Genomic DNA, 11,633 nt, shown 5'->3' with positions numbered 1-11,633 from the left:
TGAATGGTTTCAAGAGCTCCAGAAGCAGCTAAGGAGCTAAGAATGGTGGACACCAGAACCAGCACAAGGCATCTGCAGCTGAGATCCATGGAAAATCAACAACACAGAAAAATCTGAGCTAACATCAGAAACGGTGAGGTTTAAAATGCTACTGTAACTAAAAAGGTTTCTGGCTTGAGAATATAAAAACTGCAGAGACGCATGTTTGAACTAAATTGTTAACTGCAAGAAGTTTTGGTTGTAAAACGTCTCTTCATATTTGGAAGTGAAAGCCCAATACCAGAATTTGCTTTTTTTTTTTTTTAACTTTTTGAACTTAAAATAATGAGATAAAACTACAAAAAGATTTTGGTTATGGATTTCTTCATATGTGGAAGGCTTGTACCAGAATTTATCATTTGAATTTTGGGAATTAAGAAATGAAATGAACACTAGTGATTTCACTGCAATAGGATAATTTTAAATTTACTTATAGTAATGACCTTGGAACTGTTTTCTGGAATTTGTGTTGAAAATGGAACTGTTTAAATGAAGAAATGTATTGTTCCTACCTAGACTAAAGATGCAATTTTGTGTATGCATATATGCTTTAACAGTGGTGATTCATGAATTGTTTTGTGTTAAAAATGCAATTGTTTTGTGGAACTGCTTATGTAAAAATGGAATTACTTATGGAACTGGATTTGTGTTACAAATGGAACTGTTTAAACAGAAAAGTTTGGGTTTTCTAACTAGGTTTGAGATTTTGCTTAAAAAATTATAAAGAAAAGGAAGGGTTAATATTCCTTAGTCTATTTAACTTAAAAAGTATTTTCTTCTTTGAGTGGATTAATGTCATGTTTTGTAAGTAAGAAATGCAAATGGGGTATACTAAGAGACTCCTTTTTTTTTTTTTTTTTTGAGCTGAGGATCGAACACAGGGCCTTGCGCTTGCTAGGCGAGCGCTCTACCACTAAGCTAAATCCCCAACCTGAGACTACTTTTAAAGTGTAATGAGTTTTATTAAGAAACTGCTTTTGGATGTTTTGCTAAAAGTTTTCAAAGTGTTAATGGTTAGATTGAGAATATTGCTTTTCAATATGGGTTTGTAGGAGTTGTATAAGTTTGGGTTTTTTTCTAACCAGGTTTGAGATTTTGTTTAAAAAATTATAAAGAAAAGGAGGGGTTATGAGTGAATTAAGGTTGAATTACGTTTGAAGAAATTATGTTTAACCTATTGGTATTAATGCACCCTGGTTTTGTGGAATTAAGGGAATATTGTGAATACATCAGAAGTTTTTCCTATGTTCTGTTAGCAAGAAAATTCAAATGATTAAGAGTTAAAGATGTAAGACTGAGAAAATTGTTAACTATATATAGCACCACATATGCTAATTCAAATGGTTCTGTTAAGAGTTTGCTTTGAGTTGTAAGACTGGGAGAATTGTGACTATGTGTAGCAATATTTATGTTAACATGTTAATGGTAATGATGAAGTTAAGTTTGCAATTGCATTAAGTTTTGGTTTAGAAAGGGCTTGATGCAGCTAAAGATTGCTGTAGTTACCTTGGACCTAATTCAAAAAAGAAATGCCAGCTATATCATCCTCTACTCCGATACTGGGAAATGTAACAGCTATGGAGATTGCTGTAAGCTATTAATAATGAGTTTTTTATATATATATTTAAAAAAGGGGCACCGGGCCGTGTGGTGCACGCCTTTAATCCAGCACTCGGAAGGCAGAGGCAGGTGGATCTGAGTTCGAGGCCAGCCTGGTCTACAAAGCAAGTGCCAGGACAGCCTCCAAAGCTACAAAGAAACCCTGTCTCGAGAGAAAAAAAAAGAAAAAAAGAAAGGGGCTCCTCCCTCCTTCAATAAATGGCATTCAGCATTCAAAAAAAAAGAGGGGGCAGTCAAGATCATGATGGGGAAACCCACGAGACAGCTGACAGGTGCTAGTTGGAGCTCACTGACTCTGGACTGACACAGCTCGGGAACCTGCATGGGACTGAACTAGGCCCGCTGAATGTGGGTGACAGTTGTGTGGCTTGATCTGTTCGTGGGGTCCCTGGCAGCAGGACCAGGACTTATCCCAGGTGCATGAACTGACTTTTTGGAGCCCATTCCCTGTGGAGGGATACCTTTCTCAGCCTTGATAACATGGGGAGGGGCTAGGCTCTCCTTCAACTTGGTATGCCAGACTTTGTTGACTACCATGGGAGGCCTTACCCACTCTGAGGAGTGGATGGGGGCAGAGTGGGAGGGAGGTGAGGAGGCAGGAGAAGGGGAAGGAGGGGGAACTGGGGTTTGTATGTAAAATGAAAAAACAATTTAATAAATAAATATATTTTTAAAAAAAGAAAGGGGGACCTGTGGAAGCCCGTTTTCGGGTTCCTCGTGGCTTTACCCAGCAGGTCCACATAGAGGATGATTAGGGTCATGGGCCTGAGTGCAGGTGTCTAAGATGGTCTGCACTTGGCTGTGCTGGGGGAGGAGGTCTTTTGCTCCACCCCTTGGCGTCTCTATAAATACCCTGGAGCAGAGACAGTCAGGGCCCATTGGAAAAGGTTCCAGGTCCTCCCTAGCTATCCTATATTTTCTATCTGTTTATCTCCACAATATAAATCCTTCTATCTAACATTTCCTGCTGCTCCCACTCAAGAAAACTCTGGGGAGCTGTGGGGTTGGTGGGTAAACACCACACACTGCAGTATATCAACAACCCAGGATGTGTTTTTTTATGCTTAAAAGCTCATCCAGAAAGGGGCTCAGGACTTGGTAGCAACCACTTTTACCTGCTGAACCATCTTGCCAGTCCATCAGAAACAAAAAAAAAAAAAAAAGAAGAAGATTGGAGGATAAGTACATAGAGTTCAGGGCCATCCTGTGCTACATGGTGAGACTCTACCCAAAAATCCACATCAAAGTATGAATGAAGGAGTACAGTTGCATCATAAACACATTTATGAACTTTGGAGAAATGGTTTATTTCAGTCTACGAAATTCAGACAAAAATCCAGAAGACATTTTGTATGTCATGGTACACCAACAGGGAATGATTTTTAACAGATATCTACAAATAGCATTAACAGGAAAACACATAAGCTACAAACTACTTGGATCTAAGAACCATAGTTTACTCAAATATTGAAAGAAACTAGGCTTACAACAATTTTCCCAGTTGAACAACATGTTGAGGGGCAGGAGGCAAGAGTCAGTGGTACAGAGTGTATCAGGGAGTCTTGGGTTCAGTCCCCAGCACAAAATAAATAAAGCACATGTGAGCACGGTTCAAGGACGGAGGACCTAACCACCCTGAACAACATATTTATTCATTTGTTTGCTTATCTACTTATTTATTTATTTGGTTTTTCAAGTCAGGGTTTCTCTGTGCAGCTTTGGAGACTAGAACTCCCTCTGTAGCCCAGACTGGCCTCGAACTCAGAGATCTGCCTGCCTCTGCCTCCCTAGTGCTGGGATTAAAGGCCTGTACCACCACCACCCAGCCTTCACAAACACATTTTTAAGACGTGAACAACAAAAAATGGCACACTGGCAGCAAAGGCCACGCCTTGCCTCTCTCACAGAGCAGCAACACTTCAGATTTCATAGTTCCTGAACTTCCTCAGGAGCTCTGAGGGAGCATCGCCAGACCAGCGGAAACGAAGGTGGCCGTAGTTCAAATCGGACAGACCTTTAGGAGAGGGAAGAGAAACACTTCAAGTCAGAGGCAGGAGAAGAATGGAATTACAGAGTAAAACCGCTTGGGGATAAGCCTCCACTGCAAGCAAGCAGGGGGAGTGAGGCTCCGGTATGAATTAGTCTTTTTTGGAAGACAGGGTCTCAGCAGGCAGTCCTGACTGACCTGGGAACTCGCTATGACAACCAGGCTGGCCTGGAACTCACAGAGATCCTCCTGCCTCTAACTCTTGAGTACTGAGATTAAAGTCATGCACCACCACACCCAGCAAATTATTCATATTTTATAGAAACAGATTACCTCACCCTAACCATACTTTGGAATTCTTATGAACAGAAATTATAATTTATATGTATGAGGACTTCACTTGCTTAATAATCATCCTCTCCTGATTAGTTAAATTAATTAAATATAAAAATATTTTAATAATATTTTTATTAATTCTTTGGGAATTTTGTACAGTATATTTTGATCATAGAGAGATATTCCTCTCCCCAGCTTCTCCCAGGCTGACTCCTTACCTGCTTACTTCATGTCCCTTCTTAAAAAGTGACCTAGCTGGACCATGGTGGTGCACATCTTTAATCCCAGTACTCAGGAGGCAGAGGCAGGTGAGTCTCTGTGAGGTTGAGGCCAGCCTGGTCTACAGAGTGAGCTCAAGAAAGCTGGGGCTACAGAGAAACCTTGTCTTGAAGAAAAAAAAAAAAAAAAAAGTAACCCTGGGTATGGTGGTACTTTTCTCCCAGCACTTAGGAGGCGGAGGCCAGCAGATCTCTTGAGTCCTAACCCAGTCTAGTCCACATAGTTAACATGATCCTGTTTAAAATGATTTTTAAAGATGCTAAACCAATTCTTAAGTTGACATTGCTGTGCATACTGGAGCAAGCTGAGACTTGCTTTCTGACTTACAGTCTTTTCTTGTGAAAATATAGGTGACATAGCTTACCTGGAGAACCTGGGTTTTGGGGGGAGCTGGCCTTCTCTGGGGACCCAGATTCCTTTTGCCTCCTCTCTGTGGTTGAATCTGGCTCTCCTCTGTTGGTTTCTCTCTGCTCGTTCCGTTCCTTGTTTTGAACTGTGCTGGTACAGGTCTGGTCAGTCCCTTCCAGCATCAAGTCTTTCTTGCTTCTGACAGCCCAGTGCATTGACTAGATTAAGTAAGAGTAGACATATAACTATCATTTGGGGTTTTTGTTTTTGTTTAGATTTATTTATTATGTATACAATATGCCTTATACGCCAGAAGAGGGCGCCAGATCTCATTACAGATGGTTGTGAGCCACCATGTGGTTGCTGGGAATTGAACTCAGGACCTCTGGAAGAGCAGCCGGTGCTCTTAACCTCTGAGCCATCTCTCCAGCCCTGGGGTTTGTTCCTGACATGTGGTTATTAATCGGGGTGGTGCCTGTGGGCTGGGGCAGAAGACAGCTTTCAGGAGCTTAGTCTCTCCTTCCATCAGTGGGGCTCTGGGAATCCAACTCAGGCCACCAAGAAACCTGTAAACAGGGCTTCTCTCTCCAAATCAAAGTGTCTGTGGTCTGTCTAGACAGGTGCTCAGAATGAATGGCCCTGGGTGACACTCAGTTTCATGCTTCCATGAAAGCCGCCAGCGAAAAGATGTTCTGAGATATAGTAGTCTGCCTCACCCATATGAATAAATCAAAATTAAATGTTTCATCATCAGATTCTTGTCTCCACTGATTCCAAGTACAGAAGTAGTCAGAAGAAAAATCCAAACTGTACTTAAGCTCGGAATGCAGGTGCTTCCCACGCACTACAGTTAATCAAAGGATGACGGACGCAAGAGTGGAGCTGAAGGCTGGCAAGATGGCTCAGTGGGTAAGGATGCTTGCCACCAAACTCTACCACCTGAGTCTGATACCTGGAATTATGCACATGGTGGAAGGAGAGAACCGACTCTTGCAAGTTGTCCTCTGAATGCTGCACAACGTCTCCTCACCCCAGATAGGGAGCCACCAAAAGTACACCACTGTAGGTACACACCAAAGTACCCATATCACTCAAGTCCAACTTGATGAACCATGAGGGTTTTTTTTTAAAGATTTATTTATTGGGGAGAAACAGAGGGAGAGACATAGATAAAGAGAGAAAGGATAGGAGGGAGGGAGGGAGGGAGGGAGAGAGAGCGCGCACGCTAGCATGTGGCCAAGAGAGAGCACCTAAGAATTTATTGCTTACTCTGGCAAGGAGGGGATTAGTGAATCTGGTCAGTTTCAGGGACTTCCTGAAGCCATTTTGAGTCATTTCTCTTCCTGCTCAGAGCTTCCCTGCAGGGTGGAATGTTTCGGTATTGGAGGAAACTGTTACACAATAGGACCTCAACTGTGTATAGCACCTGCATTTTCTTATTTACGGTTCCAAGTTTTTCTTTACATTAAAAATGATGATAGTGGTGATGACGTATGTGGATATGTGTATGTGTGCCATGGCATGAATGGGTGGTCAAAGGACAGTTTTGGAGTCAGTGTTCTGCTTCCACCTTTGTGTGGGTTCTAGAGGTCAAACTGAGTTGAGGCTTCCAGGCTTGTGTGAGGAGTGCTTTTTGGGGCTGAACTTTTTTTTTTTTATTCAATGAGGTTACCCCCCCTCCCCCCAAGACAGGGTTTCTCTGTGTAGCTTTGCCCCTTTTCTGCATCTCGCTCTGTAGCCCATGCTGGCCTCTAACTCATAAAGATCCACCTGGCTCTGCCTCCCGAGTGCTGGGATTAAAGGCGTGTGCCACCACCCCCATGGTGATTTTTTTTATTTTTTATTTTTTTAAAGACAGTGTCTCACTATGTAGCCTTGGCTGCCTGAAACACACTATGGAGACCAGGGTGGCATCAAACTTAGAGATCCACCTGCCTGTCTCTTAAGTGCTAGGGGTTAAAGGCATGCCCCACCATACCTGCCTTCTGTTTTTTCTTTTTCTTTCTTTTTTTTTAAGATTTTATTTTATTTTTTTGTGGGATAGTAGTGGACATACCTTTAATCCCAAAACTTGGGAGGCTAAGGCAGGGGGAATCTCTGTGAGTTTAAGGCTAGTCTGGTCTACAGAGCAAGTTCTAATATGGCCAGGGATATCCAGAGACACCTCTCAAAATGCAAAAAAAAAAAAAAAAAAAAAAAAAAAAAAAAAAAAGATTTTATTATTTATTTATTTATTTTATTTAATTTTATTTATTTGTGTGTGTGTGTGTGTGTGTGTGTGTGTGTGTGTGTGTGTGTGTGTGTTTGCTTGAAGAAGCCAGAAGAAGGCATGAGATTCCCTGAGCTAGAGTTACAATTGATTGTCAGATACCTGACATGGATGCTTGGCGTCAAGTTTGGGTCCTCTGGAGGAGCAAGTGCTCTTAACTGCTGAGCTCACCTTCCAGCCCTCCAAAGACCCTCTGGTTTTGCTATTGGATGGCCTCAGGGGAGAGGAACATGACGGGTCTTTCCTAACAACAGTCAGCATACATTTGTGTGTGTGGGGCACTGGAATGTACTGTCTGTGTCAACTTGTAGTTCATTTTCACCAGCCACTGAAGTGTTACCATGACAATGTTTATTTGTAACCAACCATTGTCTCTTTTTAAGAACAGTGCTGTGTTCTCTTTACCTGAATATGTCCATATATTAATCTTTATTTTTAATTAACCTAATTAATTCATTATTTTGTTTTTTTTTTTTTTTTGCCAGGCTGTCCTGGAACTAGATCTGTAGATCAGGCTGGACTTGAACTCACAGAGATCTGACTGCCTCTGTCTCCAGAGCGCTGGGATTTAAGGTGTGCGCCATCACAACCCGGCTGTCAGGGGTTATCTTGATTAGGTTAATTGAGGCGAGAAGATTGAGGCTGAAGGAGGGTGGCGCTATTCCCGGGCTGGAGTCCTGGACTTCACGAAGGAGGAGGAGGCCGAGCAGGGGTGTTCATCCCTGGTTGATTCCTGACTGAGTCTTGTGACCACCAGCTGCCTCGAGTTCTTGTCCCAGGACTCTTGGCCTGATGGACTCTACCCTCAAATTGTGAGCCAAAACAAGCCCTTTCTTTCCTGAGTTGCATTTGTCAGCGTTTTTTATCAAAACAGCAGGAATGGAAATGGACTCACCCTTATTATATGCAAAGCCATTGTTCACCCGTCTTTGCTGGACATTCAGAGACACGCTCTTTCTGATGTGCACCCTGTTTTCCCATTTTTCTCCATCTCCATCTCTTACAGTCCCATGTAAGAACTTCATTTTTGATGCTGTGATAAAATACCCTGGCAAAAAGCAAGTTAGAGGAGAAAAGGGGTTATTTTAGCTTACAATTCCAGGTTACAGTTTATCATTTGCGGGGAGTCAAGGCAGGAACTTGAAGCTGTTGGTCACATCAGGAACAGAGTGACTCAAGACCTTAGATCTTTTTTTTTTTTTTTTTTTAAAGATTTATTTATTAAGTATACACTGTTCTGCCTGCACGCCAGAAGAGGACACCTCTGGAAGAGCAGCCATGGCTCAGAGGTTAAGAGCTGCTCTTCCAGAGGTCCTGAGTTCAATTCCCAACACCCACATGGTGGCTCACAACCATCTATAATGAGATCTGGTGTCCTCTTCTGGTCTGCAGGCATACATGCAGGCAGAACACTGTATGCATAATAAATAAATCTTTTTAAAAAACAAAGGGGAAAAAAACCCCCCAAAACGGAGTGAAATGGATGCATGCATGCTTAGTACTCAGAGAGCTTTCCCTTCTTTATACAGTCCAGACCCCAAAGCAGAGGGTAGTGCTGCCCACTTTCAGCTGTGTCCTGCACATCCATTAAAGGTAATTCCCCATAGACGTGCACACAAGCCAACCTGATCTAGACAATCCCGTGCATCAGTCAGCTTTACTATTGATACCCGAGATAATTAACTCATTAGAAAGGAAAAAAAGAGCCGGGCGGTGATGGCGCACACATTTAATCCCAGCACTTGGGAGGCAGAGGCAGGTGGAGCTCTGTAAATTCAAGACTAGCCTGGCTTATATAGTGAGTTCCAAGCCAGCCAGGGCTGCATGGTGAGATTCTGCATAAACAAACAAACGAACAAACAAACAAACAAACAAACAAACCTGTTATTGGGTCATCTGGCCCTGGTGGATTCTCTTAACATTTACAAATTTTTCTCACTCGGGGGTTGCATAAACAATAAAATAAATCTTGGAAAAATGTTTCTAATACACAAGACTCTTACATTTAGGTCATTTAAAAAATATATGATTTAGTACATCACATTCATTCATTCTCTCTCTCTCTCTCTCTCTCTCTCTCTCTCTCTCTTTGAAACAGTGCTTCTTTATGTAGCCCTGGCTGTCCTGGAACTCTTATATACAGACCAGACTGACTTTGAACTCAGAGATCTTCCTGTGTCTGTCTCCTTAATACTGGGATTAGAGGTGGGTGCCACCGTGCCCAGCATTACAAATAAAGTAGTGAGTTTCATGATGGCATTTTCGTGTGTGTGTGTGTGTGGTGGGTGGTTTTGGAGTTTAACCCTCCTGGAGCGCAGTGTTCATCTCTTCTTATCTTGCTTTCCAGTGGAGACTTTTCAGAGACTGCAGAAGGCGAAGGAGATTCTGACCAATGCCGAGAGCCGAGCCCGCTATGACCACTGGCGGAGGAGCCAGATGTCCATGCCATTCGAGCAGTGGGAAGCGTTGGCTGACTCAGTGAAAACCGTGAGTCTTCCTCTGGGGATCCTGGGACTTTCAAGGTCAGGCTGCTCACGGGTTAGACTCATGACTTAGCCTAGAGAATAAGTGAGCAATTGCAGGGAAAGGACCCAGAAATTCGTGGTAAGTCATCGCTTACAAAACCCCGTGAGGAGAAATTCCGAGAGGCCCGTGGCTGTTTATCTCCCTCTCTGTTACCATGGACGTTTCACTCTGGGCTTTCTCATAATTGTGCTTCTCAGATGGTTCGTGTACCTGAATTTTGGACCATTGAAAGTTCTTTTCTTCGAAAAGACTTGGAAAAAAAAAAAAAAAAGTCTTAAGATGTATTTCTGAGCCCGGTGGTGGTGGCGGCGGCACACGCCTTTGATCCCAGCACTCAGGAGGCAGAGGCAGGCGGATCTCTGAGTTCGAGGCCAGCCTGGGCTACAGAGCGAGACCCAGGACAGGCACCAAAACTACATAGAGACACCCTGTCTCAAAAAACCAATATATATATATATTTCTGTTTGCATATGTGTCCATTTTCTTTTCTCTGTGTATATACCGTGTGTGTTCCCATGAAGACGGCACTGGATGCGTGGAGCTGGAATTACAGTTGCTTGTGAGCCTTGACACGTGGGTGCTGGGAACCAAACTTGGTCCTTTGTAGGAGCAGGAAGCCCTCTACTTCACAGCTATCTCTGCAGCTCTTCCTTTAGCTTTTGTTGTTAAGTAAACAAACTCAAACAACAACAACAGCAAGGCTTGGACATCTATAACAAAACAGGATCCAATCCTTCCTATCATATATGGTGACAAAGAGTTATTGCACCTAGGAAGTATTGTGTTATTTCTTTTTGTTTGCTTATTTTCATTCTGTGAGCATTAGTGTTTTGCTTGCATGTATGTCTGTGTGAGGGTGCTGGGTTCTCTGGAACTGGAGTTACAGTTATGAGCTGCCATGTGGGTGCTGGGAATTGAACCTGGGTCCTCTGGAAGAGCAGTTGGTGCTCCCAACCACTGAGTCATCTCTCCAGCCCTGTATTGTGTTATTTCTAAAGGCCATTAAAAATTTACATACAGGGGCTTAGTGGTTCAGAGCACTGGCTGCTCTTCCAGAGGACCCAATTTTAATTCACAGTACTCACATGATGGCTCACAACTGTGTGTAACTCCATTTCCGGGGGGAGGGGGGGACTCTGTTGTCCTCTTCTTGTCCTTTTCTGGCATCTGTGGGCAGTGGGCACTTGCTATTTCTGAGGACCAAAGTTTGGTTCCTAGAACCCATACTAGGTAGCTCATAACTGCCTGTTACTCCAGGTCAGGATATCTGATGCCCTCTTCTGGTTTATGAAGGCACCCACACACGTGTGACATTCTTCATGCAGGCATACATACATGCACATACACGTAAATAAAAATACATCTAAAAAATATAGTAGTGCTTAGCTTTACATGGTCAGAAATAAGGTTCTTTACCCTATTTATTTATTTATTTATTTATTTATTTATTTATTTATTTATTTATCTTTGCATGTGCATGTGAATGTGATGCGTATGGGTATGTATGTTCACAGGTACATATATACAAGTGTGTATATGTGTATGTGCATTCGTGTGTGAGTTCATGTGTGTTGACATTGTCTCCCATGATTGCTCTCTGTCTTATATGTTGAGTAAGAGTCTCTCACTTGAACGCAGAGGTTGCCTCTCTGGACAGTCTAGGTAGCCAGTTTACTCTGGGGATTTCCTTTCTCTGCCAGCTGAGAGTGGAGATTACAGACAGGCCGTCATCCCTCCCCAGCACTTACGGTGGTGTTGGGGATTTGAACTCCGGTCCTCAAGTAAGCACTTTCCCCACTGAGCCATTTCTTCAGCCTTTGCTTTTCCCTGTGTCTTTCCAAAATTCCTCAGCACTTGCTTAATGAGCGTTGTTCTACAGTCAACACTAGTGTATCTCCAGCCTCCTAAATACGACACACTGTAACTACTGCTGAATCAGTTACCAGTCTTGTCCAGTGCTTTCTGGTTTACAGCTCTTTACTTTTTGGTGATCTACTCAACTATCCCTTAATTTGACAGCTAATACCAGGTTAGCTGTAGATTTTTCTACAATTCCTCTCCAAGTTGCCACTTTTATCTAGATTGCCATTGTCTTTTTATTTACTGTTAATTTCCTGACTCACAACACAGCGTTTCGGTTTTGGGTTTAGCTTGACTATGCAGTGTTTGAGCCTTTAAAATAATTATATTTTAGATCTTACTGGCCACATCATTTGTCTTGTCACTCAA

General features: G+C 42.7%; 1 protein-coding gene across 1 annotated transcript in view; it reads right to left on the bottom strand.

Annotated features, from left to right (window-relative positions):
• Positions 1 to 3,456: 3,456 nt before the first annotated feature.
• Dnajc12 (DnaJ heat shock protein family (Hsp40) member C12) overlaps positions 3,457 to 11,633 on the bottom strand; it is a 16,686-nt gene continuing 8,509 nt past the window's right edge. The window contains exons 3-6 of the mRNA XM_036167166.1: positions 7,774 to 7,926; positions 5,326 to 5,453; positions 4,626 to 4,827; positions 3,457 to 3,673 (exon numbers count right to left, since the gene is read on the bottom strand). Of these exons, the coding sequence (XP_036023059.1) occupies positions 3,579 to 3,673; positions 4,626 to 4,827; positions 5,326 to 5,453; positions 7,774 to 7,926 (578 nt within the window). The 3' untranslated portion in view covers positions 3,457 to 3,578. The remainder of the gene's footprint in view (positions 3,674 to 4,625; positions 4,828 to 5,325; positions 5,454 to 7,773; positions 7,927 to 11,633) is intronic.

Source organism: Onychomys torridus, chromosome 18 (assembly GCF_903995425.1).
Source record: "Onychomys torridus chromosome 18, mOncTor1.1, whole genome shotgun sequence".
Taxonomy (NCBI): domain Eukaryota; kingdom Metazoa; phylum Chordata; class Mammalia; order Rodentia; family Cricetidae; genus Onychomys; species Onychomys torridus.
This window is presented reverse-complemented; position numbering and strand designations above follow the sequence as displayed.